General features: G+C 46.0%; 1 protein-coding gene across 2 annotated transcripts in view; it reads left to right on the top strand.

Moving 5' to 3' along the window:
* Window positions 1-377: 377 nt before the first annotated feature.
* The window catches only part of CRTC1 (CREB regulated transcription coactivator 1), a 462,675-nt gene continuing 443,460 nt past the window's right edge, over window positions 378-19,592 (top strand). The window contains exon 1 of one of the 2 annotated variants that reach the window (XM_063914768.1): window positions 378-616. In XM_063914768.1, the coding sequence (XP_063770838.1) occupies window positions 491-616 (126 nt within the window). In that variant the 5' untranslated portion in view covers window positions 378-490. The remainder of the gene's footprint in view (window positions 617-19,592) is intronic. The other variant, XM_063914769.1, reaches the window with a different exon arrangement.

Genomic DNA, 19,592 nt, shown 5'->3' with positions numbered 1-19,592 from the left:
GCCCACTTTACTCTCAAAGTGGGCGGCCGGGCAGGAGGGTACTGAAAAACCGGGAGACTTGCCTGCTCTTCCGTGGGGCCGGGAGGGTCACCCGATTTTCGGGAGCCTCCCGGCCATTCCGGGAGAGTAGGCAAGTATGACCTAGTTATGGCACTGTCATCCATTACCAGATCTGGCAGATAATTGTATAGTGTATGCCCAGCTTTAGAAATGAAGGTGTAGCAGGTAACAATCTACTGTAACATAACATGTAGCATACACTTACTGCAAGTCACTGACTGACCTCCTTTCCAACACAGGAGAACTCAGTAACACTAGTGAAGAATGACAGCACAGCACCCACCACAGCAGCTGCCTTCAGCGCAGTACAGCAGTAGCTGTAATAGTGACGGTGTATGAGCCTGGCCTGGAGCGCGCCCGCCGTGACGTCACCCAACCCAGTGCGACGTCACATCCAGGGCGGGAGCGCGCATCCTGAGGAGGAGGGAAGATGGCGACCTCAAACAATCCGCGGAAATTCAGTGAGAAAATCGCACTCCACAACCAGAAGCAGGCGGAGGAGACGGCAGCGTTCGAGGAGGTGATGAAGGACCTGAGCATCACCCGGGCGGCACGGGTAAGCGATGCGTGGGGCGCCGGGGGAGGTGGGAATAGAGATGTTGCTGCGGAGCCTGAGACACGGCCAACTGGCAGCTCATTAGCAGACACCCCCGGGGCAGAGCAGGGGGCGGCCACCTGTACTGGGGAGAGGGGAGACGGCAGCGGGTCGGGCAACTGGGGGGCAGACGGTAGCTGTGGGGGTGTGTGGGTGGTCGCTGCGGGCCTGTCACTGCCCGGTGTCACCACATCGCAGCATCTCTGACATGCCCGCACCCCGGGCTGTCATCTTCCCTTTGCGCTCAGATGGTGGCTGCCGTGCATGCCCTGCTCCCGAAGAGCTGCTACTGGCCAGGCCTGGCAGCTGCCGCTACATGCAGGGCACGGGTGGCACTCCTGCACAGCACTGCAGCCACTTGTCTCTAGCTGTGACATCTGCTTATTTTGGCCGCTGCCTGACATTTGTTGTGAACTTTGCCATGTGGAGGTGTCCTGCTACTGCTGCTTGGGCTCTCCAGCATAACAAGTGCTGAGCCTGCCCGTGTGACCGAGCCTCACCAGTGTGCCTCATGCATTATTATTGGGTTCGGACTATGTAGATAATAGTATTTACATTGTGTACTTGTGTTATGATTTTACGTATGTCCTGTTAGTGTACCCCATGTTCTGAATTTTTACCGTTGGTTTATTAGTGTTGATATTTAATTACTAATTATGTGCAGTATGAAATAAAAGGTGAATTGGTTTTGTTATCTTTTAATGTACTTCATTCACAGTGTTGCACTGAGGGTTGCAGCATGTTCATATAAAAAAGCAGTAGAAGTCTTGTTTGTTTACAGGCCTCTTAAGCAGAGGGAATTGTTATGGTAAAAGGTATTTACTTCTGTGGATAAACAATCCGTTCAGTAATGAAATTGTTACTATAAAACAGCAGTTCTTGTGTTTTCACTCTTCAGAATGGTGTTCATTATTGTCATGTGTCAACTGATTAAACAGTTTCATTCCTCTGCAAAATCATAATATTTATTTGCAGGGAGTTTCAAACTTTCATGGAACTATTTGCTTCCCTCCACAACACAATCTTTGCATGAATGTTACTGCTATAACCGTTTTTCTGCTGTCCTTTGTATACATCCTAGGTAGCAATTTACAGTGCATGAGTTTATGACTTGTAATGTAAACTTTGTAAAAGCAAAAGGGTTTGCTATCTCTGTCATACTGATAAAAAAAAATCAGGTATTTCGGAGTTCTCGATATGGTAGACTCAACCTGTAGTTAGTTGGCAAGCTAGTTAAAGTTACTAATTTACTGATCACTTTACCAAATATAAAGTACTCTGTATACTACCGATTTGGGAGTTTGTCTACTGTGCTAGAATAATTATCGTGTAGGTCACACAATGGGATGTAGTCAGCATGCCGGCATTGGTGATCCTGGCGGTCAGAATGCTGGCGCCGGAATCCCGACACCTGACGGAATGCCAGCGCCAGGATCCCGAACGTAATTACCAAGCAGTGTCGGGGTTAGGCTGCAGGAGAAGATGGTTAGGGTTCCACTCCTGCAGAGGCCGTGTCGGGATTAGGAACTGTCGGGATGGCGGGGTCAGTATTTAGACTTGCCTACATCTTACCTGCCGGTCTACCGATTCAAACCCTTTTACAACTTATTATTTCTAAATCTATAGTGATGTTACAAAGTTTCTGAAACCTCCTACAATTTTCTGAAATTCTTCATAAATGTCGCCTTAAATAGAAAATACAAAATGATATCAAATTCTACAAAATTCTACACTTCATTTTTATTCATTTTCATCAATAAATTAATGAAGTTTATTTGTCAGCAATAGTATGTGAGGATCTAAGATTATGTTAACGGCATATTGAGTGGTAAATGTACTAAAGCCCAAGAGTCAGGATTGTCAATAGATGAGATGACAGTCAGGTGTGAGTTTGGTTGACCCTGCCCTATTTAAAAAGTAATAAATATAAACCAGTACTGAAGTCTGGTCTTCACCATTCAGGTTTGTGAACCCATGCCGTTCCTTGATCAAAGGAAATTTCAAAAGATTGTAGGAAAAGCTCTCGCTGTACATAAGGCTTGAAAAGGCTACAAAACATTTCCAGAAGAGTTTGGTTTTCACCAATCCAGTGTCTGGCAGATAGTGTACAAGTTATATCCCTGCCCTGGCTAATGTCAATATTTCTGAAAACACCATCAAGCAAACACTGAAGAATAGTTCTTCATGAAAGAATAGCAATATGAAGCTACTGCTCTTCAAGAACATTGCTGTTAGTAGTTTACAAACATTGATTTGGATCAGCCAGAAGGCTATTGTAAGTATGCTCTGTTGGCAAGTGAGTGTAAAATATAAAGTTTTGCGCAAAATGCAGTTGTTTATCTCTCCCAATTTCCCGTCTAAAGTGACGGGACATCGGGAGGTGGGGTTATTAACGATATTGAATTGTTTCTTTTTATCGCTCTCGTCACTTCCAGAAAGGTCCAGTTTATCCAGGTAAAGCGGCTAAACCCATAGCAACTAATGGACGTGACGCAAAAAGTCCCGTTTGAGCATTCAAACAGGTCCCTTTTTAGCTCATTTCAATCTCATAGCCGGCAGATTACATCATGAGCAATTGAGTAGTTCCAGGCACGCATCCTTGGAGCTACTAATTTAATTCCCCCATATGCAAGATTGTCATTATAAAGAGGCATAGTATTACAATGAGGTATTCTATAGCTTCAGGGACATTTTTTTTTTTTTTAACCAAGACGTACTGTATGTGCTGTAGAGTTGAAATACTACTGTAAGTGCATTATACACTGCAGGAAACTGTTGGGAGCCTCTTAAGAGGAATTATAGGAGACTGTTATTACTTAGCTAATTAATAAGTATGCATACACTGAGCTAATTATTGTGCACATTTAGTTGAGTATTTTAAAGTGCTTAAACTGCATATTAAAGCAGTCTTCAATTTTTTCCCACTTTTTTCTTTCTTTAAATTTACAATTTATGGTCGCAGCTCTTGTGCAAACTGTAAGAAAAAAAAAATATATAATATCTCTCTCGTAATGTGGGCTGTCATTTATGGTATGGAGTTCTAAACAACTTGTGTTAAACTTTCCACATTTTGTATATCAACGTGCGTGATGATAACATGAATTTGGTATTGGAGAATGATCTGATGTGCAAACATCCCATACACCAATTACCTTGGTTGTCTCATGTGTGGCCATGTCTGCTCTAATGGGTTTCAATGGGATTTTTGTTTGTTACACTATTCCTATGTTAGAATTGACCCATGTGTAACCAGCATTACTGATATTTTTTGGTTTAGTAGGAACTTCATTAAGGGGGTATTCTATTAGCTCTGATAATTTCAGAGCTAGGGAATTCAGCCCTGTGTGGTTTAAATTGCGGGCCGTTTTCGCCTTTTCTTTAATGCATTTTCGCCAGTGCCTTTTACTCCTTTTTTTTTTTTTTTTTTTTTTTTTCCCCCCCCAGCGTCAAGGCATTGTCGACAAATGCCTCACAATCTGCGAAAAACGGTATGTTTTCACCAGTGCAGGTGCGAAAACACGTGGATTTGCCGATCTACATGATTTTAGCTTCTGACTAATTGTTCGCCTAGGCGAAATAACGGCCTTGTTATTGAATAAGGCGAATCCATATTCGACCTAAGAAATGTGTGAAAGTGCAGTTTTTTCGTAGGTGATAAAACAGTCCTAATTGAGTATCCCCTTAGTGTTCTAGTACTTTTAAAAAGGTTTATTAAGTCTGGTTCACAGCTGCTACTGTTTTCAACATCTTCTGAATTCTACATATACAAGTTAATCTCTACCAATGTCGTCCTGTATGGTTTCAGATTAAAATTATCAACCTACTGTATGATTGTGAGAAATAGTACAGAAATACCTGTTCTTGAAACTGTGCTGAATGTTAACAAGGCACCATAATGCTAAAAGTATGGAGGCTGAAAAAAATCAAGATGGAAGTTGAAAGTGGTGTCAAATATTTGGAGACAGCTAATTTGATGTGTTTGCGATAATGGGTGGAATGATAAATATCAATAGTGCATTACAGCTGACACTTTATACCCCTTTCACATCGCACAAATAACCCGGTATCGACACGGCATATTGCCGTGTCGAAACGGGTCAGTGTGCTATGTGAAAGCTCCTTTGCTGAATTAGCGGGTCGCCTGACCCGGTAATTCAACCCGGTAAAAAAGAAGGGTTATTACCGGGTTGAATACCGGGTCAGGTGCAGTGTGAATGGGAGCCGTTCCGATGCGACACGGCTCCCATTCACAGCATAGGGAGAGGCGGCGCAGGAGATGAGCTCATCTCCCAGCGCCGCCTCCACCCCCGCCCCTGCTGCTGTTGCGCCCCCCGCTGCTATGGCAACCGACCCGGTATATTGCCGGGTCGGAAAACAAGCAAAGGAGCGCAAATGCCGGATCCCACCCGGTAAGGACACCTTTCTCTTACCAGGTGGGATCCGGCATTTGCGATCTGAAAGCAGCATTAGTGAGTACTATTTCTGAACTCCATGAGAAACTGAAAACACACCTTAAGTTTAGGTAAGATTTTATTCCTGTGGAATGAAGTTACATCTCTGTTTTTGAAGGAGTTCATTTCTGCAAAAGGAGCATATCATCATATTGGTTATTAAACATAGGTGCCGATTCAATTATTCCATGCGCACCCTGCTGGGTGTCTGTCGTAATGGGCGTCTATCGGAATTATTCAGTTGTTGCTCCGATTAGACGCCCATTACCCGCAGCACACACATTTTTTCTCTGACGTCCTAGTGGATGCTGGGAACTCCGTAAGGACCATGGGGAATAGACGGGCTCCGCAGGAGACTGGGCACTCTAAAAGAAAGATTAGGTACTATCTGGTGTGCACTGGCTCCTCCCACTATGACCCTCCTCCAGACCTCAGTTAGATTTCTGTGCCCGGCCGAGCTGGATGCACACTAGGGGCTCTCCTGAGCTCCTAGAAAGAAAGTTTATTTTAGGTTTTTTATTTTACAGTGAGACCTGCTGGCAACAGGCTCACTGCATCGAGGGACTAAGGGGAGAAGAAGCGAACCTACCTGCTTGCAGCTAGCTTGGGCTTCTTAGGCTACTGGACACCATTAGCTCCAGAGGGATCGACCGCATGGAACTGGCCTTGGTGTTCGTTCCCGGAGCCGCGCCGCCGTCCCCCTTACAGAGCCAGAAGCAAGAAGAGGTCCGGAAAATCGGCGGCAGAAGACATCAGTCTTCACCAAGGTAGCGCACAGCACTGCAGCTGTGCGCCATTGCTCCTCATGCACACTTCACACTCCGGTCACTGAGGGTGCAGGGCGCTGGGGGGGGGTGCCCTGAGGGCAATATATGACACCTTGGCTGGCAAATCTACATCATATATAGTCCTAGAGGCTATATAGATGTAAAATTACCCCTGCCAGTATTCCAGAAAAAGCAGGAGAAAGTCAGTTGAAAAAGGGGCGGGGCTTCTCCCTCAGCACACTGGCGCCATTTTCTCTTCACAGTGCAGGTGGAAGACAGCTCCCCAGGCTCTCCCCTGTAGTTTTCAGGCTCAAAGGGTTAAAAAGAGAGGGGGGGCACAAAATTTAGGCGCAATATTGTATATACAAGCAGCTATTGGGAAAAATTCACTCAATATAGTGTTCATCCCAAAATTATATAGCGCTCTGGTGTGTGCTGGCATACTCTCTCTCTGTCTCCCCAAAGGGCTGTGTGGGGTCCTGTCCTCAGTCAGAGCTTTCCCTGTGTATGTGCGGTGTGTCGGTACGGCTGTGTCGACACGTTTGATGAGGAGGCTTATGTGATGGCAGAGCAGATGCCGATAAATGTGATGTCGCCCCCTGTGGGGCCGACACCAGAGTGGATGGATAGGTGGAAGGTATAAACCGACAGTGTCAACTCCTTACATAAAAGGCTGGATGACGTAACGGCTATGGGACAGCCGCCTTCTCAGCCCGCGCCTGCCCAGGCGTCTCAAAGGCCATCAGGGGCTCAAAAACGCCCGCTCCCTCAGATGGCAGACACAGATGTCGACACGGAGTCTGACTCCAGTGTCGACGAGGTTGAGACATATACACAATCCACTAGGAACATCCGTTACATGATCCCGGCAATAAAAAATGTGTTACACATTTCTGACATTAACCCAAGTACCACTAAAAAAGGGTTTTATGTTTGGGAAGAAAAAGCAGGCAGTGTTTTGTTCCCCCATCAAATGAGTGGAAAAGCGTGGGTTCCCCCGATAAGAAACTGGTAATTTCTAAAAAGTTACTGATGGCGTACCCTTTCCCGCCAGAGGATAAGTTACGCTGGGAGATATCCCCCTAGGGTGGATAAGGCGCTCACACGTTTGTCAAAAAAGGTGGCACTGCCGTCTTAGGATACGGCCACTTTGAAGGTACCTGCTGATAAAAAGCAGGAGGCTATCCTGAAGTCTGTATTTACACACTCAGGTACTAGACTGAGACCTGCAGATAGATGCTGACTTTAAAAGGCACATAGAGCCTTATAAGGGTGAGGAATTGTTTGGGGATGGTCTCTAGGACCTCGTATCCACAGCAACAGCTGGGAAGAAAAATTTTTACCTCAGGTTTCCTCACAGCCTAAGAAAGCACTGTATTATCAGGTACAGTCCTTTCGGCTTCAGAAAAGCAAGCGGGTCAAAGGCGCTTCCTTTCTGCACAGAGATGAGGGAAAAAGCTGCACCAGTCAGCCAGTTCCCAGAATCAAAATTCTTCCCCCGCTTCCTCTGAGTCCACCGCATGACGCGGGGGCTCAACAGGCGTAGCCAGGTACGGTGGGGGGCTGCCTCAAAAATTTCAGCGGTCAGTGGGCTCGCTCACAGGTGGATCCCTGGATCCTTCAAGTAGTATCTCAGGGGTACAAGCTGGAATTCGAGGCGTCTCCCCCCCGCCGTTTCCTCAAATCTGCCTTGCCGACAACTCCCTCAGGCAGGGAGGCTGTGTTAGAGGCAATTCACAAGCTGTATTCCCAGCAGGTGATAGTCAAGGTGCCCCTACTTCAACAAGGACGGGGTTACTATTCCACACTGTTTGTGGTACCGAAACCGGACGGTTCGGTGAGACCCATTTTAAATTTGAAATCCTTGAACACATACATAAAAAAATTAAAGTTCAAGATGGAATCGCTCAGGGCGGTTATTGCAAGCCTGGAGGAGGGGGATTACATGGTATCCCTGGACATCAAGGATGCTTACCTACATGTCCCCATTTACCATCCTCACCAGGAGTACCTCAGATTTGTGGTACAGGATTGCCATTACCAATTCCAAACACTGCCGTTTGGACTGTCCACGGCACTGAGGGTCTTTACCAAGGTAATGTCAGAAATGATGATACTCCTTCGAAAAAAGGGAGTTTTAATTATCCCGTACTTGGACGATCTCCTTATAAAGGCGAGGTCCAAGGAGCAGTTGTTGGTCGGAGTAGCACTATCTCGGGAAGTGCTACAACAGCACGGATGGATTCTATACATTCCAAAGTCACAGCTGGTTCCTACCACACGCCTACTGTTCCTGGGGATGGTTCTGGACACAGAACTGAAAAAAGTGTTTCTCCCGCAGGAGAAAGCCAAGGAGCTGTCATCTCTAGTCAGAGACCTCCTGAAACCAAAACAGGTATCGGTGCATCACTGCACACGAGTCCTGGGAAAAATGGTAGCTTCTTACGAAGCAAAATTCCATTCGGCAGGTTCCATGCAAGAACCTTTCAGTGGGACCTCTTGGACAAGTGGTCGGGATCGCATCTTCAGATGCATCGGCTGATAACCCTGTCTCCAAGGACCAGGGTATCTCTACTGTGGTGGCTGCAGAGTGCTCATCTTCAAGAGGGCCGCAGATTCGGCATACAGGACTGGGTCCTGGTAACCACGGATGCCAGCCTTCGAGGCTGGGGGGCAGTCACACAGGGAAGAAATTTCCAAGGACTTTGGTCAAGTCAGGAGTCGTCCCTACACATAAATATTCTGGAACTGAGGGCCATTTACAATGCCCTAAGTCTGGCAAGGCCTCTGCTTCAAAACCAGCCGGTACTGATCCAATCAGACAACATCACGGCAGTCGCCCATGTAAACCGACAGGGCGGCACAAGAAGCAGGATGGCGATGGCAGAAGCCACAAGGATTCTCCGATGGGCGGAAAATCACGTCTTAGCACTGTCAGCAGTGTTCATTCCGGGAGTGGACAACTGGGAAGCAGACTTCCTCAGCAGACACGACCTACACCCGGGAGAGTGGGGACTTCATCCAGAAGTTTTCCAACTGTTGGTAAACCGTTGGGAAAGGCCACAGGTGGACATGATGGCGTCCCGCCTAAACAAAAAACTAGATATTGCGCCAGGTCAAGGGACCCTCAGGCAATAGCTGTGGACGCTCTAGTGACACCGTGGGTGTACCAGTCGGTTTATGTATTCCCTCCTCTGCCTCTCATACCAAAGGTACTGAGAATAATAAGAAAACGAGGAGTAAGAACGATACTCGTGGTTCCGGATGGGCCAAGAAGAGCTTGGTACCCAGAACTTCAAGAAATGATATCCGAGGACCCATGGCCTCTACCGCTCAGACAGGATCTGCTACAGCAGGGGCCCTGTCTGTTCCAAGACTTACCGTGGCTGCGTTTGACGGCATGGCGGTTGAATTCCGGATCCTAAAGGAAAAGGGCATTCCGGAAGAAGTCATTCCTACGCTGATAAAAGCCAGGAAAGAAGTAACCGCAAACCATTATCACCGTATTTGGCGAAAATATGTTGCATGGTGTGAGGCCAAGAAGGCCCCAACAGAGGAATTTCAGCTGGGTCGTTTTCTGCACTTCCTACAGTCAGGGGTGACTATGGGCCTAAAATTGGGTTCCATTAAGGTCCAGATTTCGGCTCTGTCGATTTTCTTCCAGAAAGAACTGGCTTCACTGCCTGGAGTTCAGACATTTGTAAAGGGAGTGCTACATATTCAGCCCCCTTTTGTGCCTCCTGTGGCACCTTGGGATCTCAACGTGGTGTTGAGTTTCTTAAAATCACATTGGTTTGAGCCACTTAAAACTGTGGATTTGAAATCTCACGTGGAAAGTGGTCATGTTATTGGCCTTGGCTTCGGCCAGGCGTGTGTCAGAATTGGCGGCTTTGTCATGTAAAAGCCCTTATCTGATTTTCCATATGGATAGGGCAGAATTGAGGACTCGTCCCCAGTTTCTCCCTAAGGTGGTATCAGCTTTTCACTTGAACCAACCTATTGTAGTGCCTGCGGCTACTAGGGACTTGGAAGATTCCAAGTTCCAGGACGGCTGGAGTCGGGAAAACTGACTCGCTTTTTATCCTGTAGGCACCCAACAAAATAGGTGCTCCTGCTTCTAAGCAGACTATTGCTCGCTGAATTTGTAGCACAATTCAGCTAAAGCATTCTGCGGCTGGATTGCCGCATCCTAAATCAGTAAAAGCCCATTCCACGAGGAAAGTGGGCTCATCTTGGGCGGCTGCCCGAGGGGTCTCGGCTTTACAATTTTGCCGAGCTGCAACTTGGTCAGGGGCAAACACGTTTGCTAAATTCTACAAAATTGATACCCTGGCTGAGGAGGACCTTGAGTTCTCTCATTCGGTGCTGCAGAGTCATCCGCGCACTCCTGCCCGTTTGGGAGCTTTGGTATAATCCCCATGGTCCTTACGGAGTTCCCAGCATCCACTAGGACGTCAGAGAAAATAAGATTTTACTCACCGGTAAATCTATTTCTCGTAGTCCGTAGTGGATGCTGGGCGCCCATCCCAAGTGCGGATTGTCTGCAATACTTGTATGAAGTTATTGCCTAACTAAGGGTTATTGTTGAGCCATCTGTTGAGAGGCTCAGTTATATTTCATACTGTTAACTGGGTGTAGTATCATGAGTTATACGGTGTGGCTGGTATGAGTCTTACCCGGGATTCAAAATCCTTCCTTATTGTGTCAGCTCTTCCGGGCACAGTATCCTAACTGAGGTTTGGAGGAGGGTCATAGTGGGAGGAGCCAGTGCACACCAGATAGTACCTAATCTTTCTTTTAGAGTGCCCAGTCTCCTGCGGAGCCCGTCTGTTCCCCATAGTCCTTACGGAGTTCCCAGCATCCACTATGGACTACGAGAAATAGATTTACCGGTGAGTAAAATCTTATTTTTTCTCTCGAAGACTCCAGAGGTGCGAGAAAAAAATGTGTTTTAGATGCCCAAAGGATGGACTTTAAAGTCAGGGTGAAGGCCAAACAGTAACCTTAGACAGGTTTTGACGCTTTGGGTGTCTAAACCAGGAGTTTTCAGCTGTGTAAAAAGCTAAAGGGTGTCTGATCAGAGCAACAATTAGCTGCGCTAGACGCCCATTAATATGAACACCCAATGGGGAGCTCGGCAATTGTATCAGCCCCCACTGTCAGACTGACTTATGCAGAAGACTTGTGCCTGGTAAGATGGGTGTTAATGTTACTGGTAATAGTAGTAGAGTGACTTGGGGCTAAATTTAATAGTTTGCTAACTGCCGGAAATGCAGGACTTTGTGCGAGTTTGCCTGTGTTTTTAAAGTGGCAATCATTTTACAAGGCAAAACCAGGATGGCACTTGTCACTGTTTCACAGACATTCATTGGTCGTTCACGTATTGGCCCTGATTCAGATCCGGTCTGATCTTAGTCGCATGATGCAAAGTACCGGTGTTCTGTGCTTTGCGCATGCACTGGAGCCGTACAGCGAATGTGCAGCACGTGTGTATGCAATTAGGCTGCAGATATTACTAGATTGATGGTCTACAGGTGTTTGAGGGCAGGGAAGGGGGCAATGACTGCCTTGGTTTCCCAAAACAGAAGACAGGTTTTTCCTAGCCTCTTTGTAGGAACTGCGGCAGGCGGCATCTGTTACCCCATTGGTCACTCAGCCGGTTGATGGTACTGCTGGTGATTCGATGCTACATCCTAGGATGCACTACTAGTCACTAATGTGAGCAGGAAGCGTCTACTTATATCAGACGCCTCCTTCTGCATTACCATACTAATGCATCGCTGTGGCTTCCAAGTAAGCAGCAGCAATAGCACCTCCAGCCACATTTGAATTAGGCCCGCTTTCTTCAGTAGGCGATATACTAGTGTACTAGTTCCCTAATCTAGGTACTTGGGGGTATATGCAATTCCGGGCGAATTGCGGCACTTTTTCGCCTGTTTTTAAATTCGACACAATTCGACCGTCGAATTCCGGCAGGTGGGTGCCGGAATTCGACATATTCAATAAAAAACGATTGACGGATTTTGATTAGATTTTTAAAAATGTTTAAAAAACGGTCAAAAACCCGAAATTTTTTTTGCGTGGGGTCCCCTCTCCTAAGCATAACCAGCCTCGGGCTTTTTGAGCCGGTCCTGGTTGCCAAAATACGGGGAAAAAAATGACAGGGGATCCCCGTATTTTAACAACCAGCATCGGGTTCTGCGCCTGGTCCTGGTGCAAAAAATACGGGGGACAAAAAGAGTAGGGGTCCCCCGTATTTTTTGTACCAGCACCGGGCTCCACTAGCTGGACAGATAATGCCACAGCCGGGGGTCACTTTTATACAGCGCCCTGCGGCCGTGGCATTAAATACCCAACTAGTCACCACTGGCCGGGGTACCCTGGAGGAGTGGGAACCCCCCCCAGCCACCCAAGGGCCAGGGTTGAAGCCCGAATCTGTGTCCTTCCCCCCCCCCCCCCCCCCCCCCATCCAAGGGCTGCGGATAGGGGGCTGATAGCCTTGTTGAAAATGTAAGAATATCGTTTTATGCAGAAGAACTACAAGTTCCAGCAAGCCTCCCCCGCAAGCCGGTACTTGGAGAACCACAAGTACCAGCATGCGGGGGGGAAACGGGCCCGCTGGTACCTGTAGTTCTACTGCAAAAAAGATACCCAAATAAAAACAGGACACAGACACCGTGAAAGTATAACTTGAGTACATACATGCCGACACACATACTTACCTATGTTGACACGCCGACTCTGGCCACGTCTCCAATGACGACGTCCGGGGTACCTGAAAATAAAATTATACTCACCTGATCCAGTGTCCAGTTCTTTTATTATAATCCACGTACTTGGCAAAACAAAAAAACGCATTTACCCGAACCAGACGGACTGAAAGGGGTCCCATGTTTACACATGGGACCCCTTTCCCCGAATGCAGAGACCCCCCGTGACTCCTGTCACAGAAGGTCCCTTCAGCCAATCAGGAAGCGCCACTTCGTGGCACTCTCCTGATTGGCTGTATGCGCGTCGGAGCTGTCAGACGTGCATCGCACAGCCCCCTCCATTATCTTCAATGGTGGGAACTTTGCGGTCAGCGGTGAGGTCACCCGCGGTCAGCGGCTGACCGCGGGTAACCCCACCGCTGACCGCAAAGTTCCCACCATTGAAACTAATGGAGGGAGCTGTGCGATGCGCTGTCTGCCAGCTCAGACGCGCAAAGCCAATCAGGAGAGTGCCACGAAGTGGCGCTTCCTGATTGGCTGAAGGGACCTTCTGTGACAGGAGTCACGGGGGGGTCTCTGCATTCGGGGAAAGGGGTCCCATGTGTAAACATGGGACCCCTTTCAGTCCGTCTGGTTCGGCTAAATGCGTTTTTTTGTTTTGCCAAGTACGTGGATTATAATAAAAGAACTGGACACTGGATCAGGTGAGTATAATTTTATTTTCAGGTACCCCGGACGTCGACATTGGAGACGTGGCCAGAGTCGGCGTGTCAACATAGGTAAGTATGTGTGTCGGCATGTATGTAATAAAGTTATACTTTCACGGTGTCTGTGTCCTGTTTTTATTTGGGTATCTTTTTTGCAGTAGAACTACAGGTACCAGCGGGCCCGTTTCCCCCCGCATGCTGGTACTTGTGGTTCTCCAAGTACCGGCTTGCGGGGGAGGCTTGCTGGGACTTGTAGTTCTTCTGCAAAAAACAATATTCTTACATTTTCAACAAGGCTATCAGCCCCCCATCCGCAGCCCTTGGATGGGGGGGCCAGCCTCGGGCTTCACCCCTGGCCCTTGGGTGGCTGGAGGGGGACCCCTTGATTGAAGGGGTCCCCACTCGTCCAGGGTACCCCGGCCAGGGTTGACTAGTTGGGTATTTAATGCTTCGGCCGCAGGGCGCTGTATAAAAGTTACCCCCGGCTGTGGCATTATCTGTCCAGCTAATAGAGCCCGGTACTGGTACAAAAAATACGAGGGACCCCTACTCTTTTTGTCCCCTGTATTTTTTGCACCAGGACCAGGCGCAGAGCCCGGTGCTGGTTGTTAAAATACGGGGGATCCCCTGTCATTTCCCCCCCCGTATTTTGGCAACTAGGACCGGCTCAATGAGCCAGAGGCTGGTTATGCTTAGGAGGGGGGACCCCACGCATTTTTTATTCTGTTTTTTACCTCATTCCATTAAAAAAAAAAAAAAAAAAAAAATTAAAAATAAATAAAATATAAATAATACTTGTGCCTCCTAAATAGACAAACCAAGTACCTAATCCCTTCTAATATAAATAGATAAAACATGTTTTTAATTTTTTTTTATTAGATTCCGCCAGCAAAGTGTGGCGGATTGAAAATGACGAATTTACTGTCTAAAAGCACTGTTGTCGAATTTACAATCTTCAATTGAATATACTTTTGTCGAAATTCCGCATTTGTACCATTGCAGAAATGTTGAATTTGTCAAATGTCGAATTTCAAAAAGTTGAATTTGGAAAGTCCGTTTTTCTGACGAAAAGTACTGTATTGCATTGTCGAATTTTTTTTTTTTGGGCGAAAATGTCCCGCTTTTCGACATTTTCGGGAATTCGACCGCAATTGCATATACCCCTTGGTCCTGGTCCCCAATCTAGGTTCTTTGTCTGCAACCTGGCTAAGCTTGGCTTTAGCAATAAGGGCGCCGTGTGCTGGTTCTATCCTCTCTGTGTCTCTCGGGAAGAGCTCTCTGTGAGTTAATTGTGCATTTAACCTTTTCTTGTGTATGTGCTGTCACTGTTGCAGTATGTTAGACAAAGAGTGTGTTTCATGTAAGGCACAGTGTTCTTCTTCAGGGGGTTCACTATTGTATAGTATACGGAGTAGCAAAACTTAATACAGTCTATGGCTGAGTTTTTATGCAAAAGGACTAAGTACTCAGACCAGCGTCTCGGTACTCTACCATTTGTCCACAAAAACGTACTTTGGCCCAGATCCTGCATTCTGACTCTGATAATGAAGAGTCCGAAATGGAGGAAGGTGAGGTTGACATAGAGGTAGGGGAGGGTACTCTGTCGCAGGGTGTAGAGGCTCTCATAGAAGCTATCAGAGCAGTCTTAAATATCCCTGATAAGGTGACAGAGGAGAGTGAGGAATCTTACTTTCTCTAACGTCCTAGAGGATGCTGGGGACTCCGTAAGGACCATGGGGATAGACGGGCTCCGCAGGAGACATGGGCACTTTAAGAAAGAATTTAGTTCCTGGTGTGCACTGGCTCCTCCCTCTATGCCCCTCCTCCAGACCTCAGTTTGATACTGTGCCCAGACGAGCTGGGTGCTTTTCAGTGAGCTCTCCTGAATTTACTGATAGAAAGTATTTTGTTAGGTTTTTTATTTTCAGGGAGCTCTGCTGGCAACAGACTCCCTGCATCATGGGACTGAGGGGAGAGAAGCAGCTCTACTCTCTGAAGCCATGTCCTGCTTCTGAGGCTACTGGACACCATTAGCTCCAGAGGGATTGGTACGCAGGATCTCACCCTCGCCGTCCGTCCCGGAGCCGCGCCGCCGTCCCCCTCGCAGAGCCGGAAGATAGAAGCCGGGTGAGTATGAGAAGAAAAGAAGACTTCAGAGGCGGCAGAAGACTTCATGATCTTCACTGAGGTAACGCACAGCACTGCAGCTGTGCGCCATTGCTCCCACACACCTCACATACTCCGGTCACTGTAAGGGTGCAGGGGGGGGGGGCGCCCTGGGCAGCAATATAAACCTCTTATTTGGCAAAAGGAGCATATATACAGCTGGACACTGTATATATGCATGAGCCCCCGCCAATTTTACACTTTTAGCGGGACAGAAGCCTGCCGTCGAGGGGGCGGGGCTTCTCCCTCATCACTCACCAGCGCTATGTTTTTCTCCACAGCACCGCTGAGAGGAAGCTCCCCGGACTCTCCTCTGCTTTTACCACGGTAGAAGAGAGGGTTTTAAAGAAGAAGGGGGTCACATAATTCGGGGCAGATAATAATAGCGCTACTGGGTAAACATTAAATTGCTGTGTTTTTTCCTGGGTCATATAGCGCTGGGGTGTGTGCTGGCATACTCTCTCTCAGTCTCTCCGAAGGGCCTTATGGGGGAATTGTCTTCAGATGAGCATTCCCTGAGTGTGTGGTGTGTCGGTACGTGTGTCGACATGTCTGAGGTAAAAGGCTCTCCTAAGGAGGAGATGGAGCAAATGTGTGTGTGTGTGACATACTTGCCTACCCTCCCGGAATGGCCGGGAGGCTCCCGAAAATCGGGTGACCCTCCCGGAATGGCCGGGAGGCTCCCGAAAATCGGGTGACCCTCCCGGCCCCCCGGAAGAGCAGGCAAGTCTCCTGATTACAGGGGTCCCCCCCTGCCCGGCTGCCCACTTAGCGAGTGAAGTGGGCGGTCCGGGCAGGCGATGACGCGATTCTTGTTGAATCGCGTCATGCAAACCACGCCCCCCACTGTATAATGCCGGTAATTGCTGCATTACACAGTGGGGGGCGTGGCTTGCATGACGCAATCCAGCAGCCCTGCCCCCGTGCCGCCTCTGGCCCGCCCCCCTCCTCACATCAGCTTACTGCCCGCCCCCCTGCTGAGCCGACTGGCTGCTCTCTCCCGGAGAGAGCAGCCCAAAAGTCGGCAACTATGGTGTGTGAGTGGTGTCTCCGTCGACAACGCCGACACCCGATTGGATATGTGAAATAAAGTGCTGAGGTCAATTTATTGCACAAAAGATTAGAGAACAGACAGTGAATCTACACAGGTCTGTCCCTATGTCGCAGAGACCTTCAGAGTCTCACAATGCTCACTATCCAAAATAATAGACACTGATATCGACAAGGAGTCTGACTCCAGTGTCGACTACGATAATGCAAAGTTACAGCCAAAACTGGCAGAAAAGTATTCAATATATGATTATTGTAATAAAAGATGTTTTGCATATCACTGATGACTCCTCTGTCCCTGACACGAGGGTACACATGTTTAAGGGGAAGAAAGCTGAGGTAAATGTCCCTCCTCTCATGAAGAAAAAGAGCGGGAATCTCCAGACAAGAAGCTGCAGCTTCCCAAAAAGAATTCTCGGGGAGTATCCTTTCTCTACTAGGGCCAGGATACGATGGGAATCTTCCCCTAGGGTGGACAAAGCTTTGTCACGTTTACCCAAAAGGTAGCGCTGACTTAACAGCTATCCTCAGGGATCCTGCAGATAGCTTGCAGTAAAAGTACTTTGAAGTCCATTTACACACATTCTGGTACACTACTCAGACTGGCGATTGTGTCGGCATGGGTTTATAGCGCTGTAGCAGCGTGGACAGATACCTTATCAGCGGAGATTGAAACCCTAGATAAGGATACCATGGTATTGACCCTAGTGTATATGTGTATATATATGTGCCTGTACTGACCACCCACTGTTCTTAAAGTTAAGTTTGAATTTCCTATCCTTTTTTTCTCACGTTAGTCCTTTATGAGAAATCTATTTTCCTTGTATTTAAAAAAAAAATCATTATTACCTTTGGAACTGTTTTTACTCTCGTATATATTAAAAATTCACTTTTATACATTTTATAACATCCTTTTGCCCTTTTTTAAAGCATATAAAAACATTGTTTTTAGCCACACTTGTCGCCGGTACCCCTATTCCCTATTGATTTATGGAATCATATTTATGAATATTAATATTTAATATATCATATATGGTATTTAATATATGGATATATTTCAATTAATATGCATTATCATATATATCTGCAAATATATTATGTCAGGCTTACAAATTAATTGGCTGATAAATATATGCAGTCCTTATATATACATATGACATGAAATTATGAAGTTAAGATTCCTTAAAGAGAGTTCAAGCTTGAATATTACCGCTCTTTTTATATGATTCTTTATTTACAGGCAGATCAAATCGTACAGAATAAGATATACACAGTAGTGATATATATACTAATTATAATTATATTAAGCTATGCTATGTTTCCTTCGTTACATAACATAAAACAACATGACATAAGTTTCACAAACAGTTTCAATTATTATCATATTTATACTTGCAAGTTAAAGATTGCCATCCCAAGAATCATTCCTTCTGCATGTTCTCCATGACTTCTCCTCCTGACTGACTTCCTTCCTTCTCCTTCTTCTTCTCCCTCTCCCTCTTCCTTCTAACTCCTAACTACAAGTCTGGTCCTTTTATCTCATATTTTACCAATTCAAACTATCATATTCTCATAGTTTCCAATGGAATAGGTAATTATAGGTTTGTCAGATTCCAAGGTGTAATAAAACAAACATTGAACTGGGCTGTCGTGTCCTGTTCACGGAGGCATGGTGTCATAAAAGTGTGGTGTCCACACTGCCTTAAGCAAGTATAGTATTGTAAAATCTGGAATGTCTTTTCATCCAAAGTTCTGTTGTATTGACAAGTTTTCCTGGGGTCGGTTACACAATGTTTTATCAATGGATGTGATCTCTTTTCATAGTAGTTAATTTATACTCCCTAGCTTTTAACCTTCACTGGACAATAGACAAACCAGTAGATTCTGATCTACTGTAAGCACACCTGTGAATTCCAATGACCAAGAGCTCTGTCACATACCTATTATCATTTATGGCCTAATACCTTTTCTCTACAATGACTCTTGATCTTACTGTAACCTCTCTGGCCTTATTTATGACTAGAGCAGAATAAACCTGTTCCCTACACTATTTTTTACCATCTTGCTGTAAAACACAAATATACAGTATATCTATATAAACACATACACAAACCTAATCTCTTAAATCAGCTAAACATTACCTCATACATTCAAACTTATTTCATATCTATTCCTTACTATATATATCCAGTATACTGTCCACTATGGTAACATCGCCTATTTATAATGAATTATATTTTGATTCAGACAATATCCATTGCCCTAATATTATACTAAGTGCAGACAATTACCTATAAGGCAACAGTCGCCCCCTTGTGGCCATGAGAAATTCTTTTGATTGGCCACACATTAAACTAGCGTAATTGCTTCCAAATACATTTCAAAATATTCCTTCAAACATAACTTTCGTTGTAACCATAATATATACCATAAGTGTAATAATAATAACCATTATGATTTTAAAAATCTCTAAAAATTCTTAGCTTACCTAACCTTATTCTACTTTTTAACTAAAGCAGACAAAACTGAGGTTTTTATTCAGTATTCATGAGGAAAACTAATTTCTACAGACATTTGGAATACCATAGCCCAATTGTAGACCTTTTTTCTGTATCTGGATCAGTACGTTTGGACATTTTTGCTGTTCTTGTATGTAGCAATTTACTGGGATAAGACTGTCATCTGCGTGGTTTGCTTGCAATTGGAGATGCCTTGCGTTTGCATTATGGCCTTGCGTTTGCAACATTTGCACCATTACTAGAAGTAGAATTCTTCGTAGCAGCTGCTCCTTTGCTTGCCATTTCGCTGTTTGAGGCAGAGGGCTGTGTACGTCGAGTGCTGTGTCTTGAACATTCAGTACTTGTGACGACCCTCAGTAATAGTAATAGTCTTTATACAGTCTTTAGCAGTTCTGTTTCCTTTGCGTTTATCCAATGCCGCAGTTGTGACCAGTGTCCATATTGCTTTTGCACAAACAGGTTGTGATTTTGAATAGAACAGGCATATATGAAACAGTCTTTTTTTTTTTTCTTTCTTTCTTTCTTTCCTTGCTTGTTAATAGTAGGTCTTAATTGTCTTCGGGCAAT

Source organism: Pseudophryne corroboree, chromosome 1 (genome assembly GCF_028390025.1).
Source record: "Pseudophryne corroboree isolate aPseCor3 chromosome 1, aPseCor3.hap2, whole genome shotgun sequence".
Lineage (NCBI taxonomy): Eukaryota > Metazoa > Chordata > Amphibia > Anura > Myobatrachidae > Pseudophryne > Pseudophryne corroboree.
The sequence above is the reverse complement of the archived record's forward strand: the minus strand, read 5'-3'. Positions and strand labels throughout refer to the sequence as shown.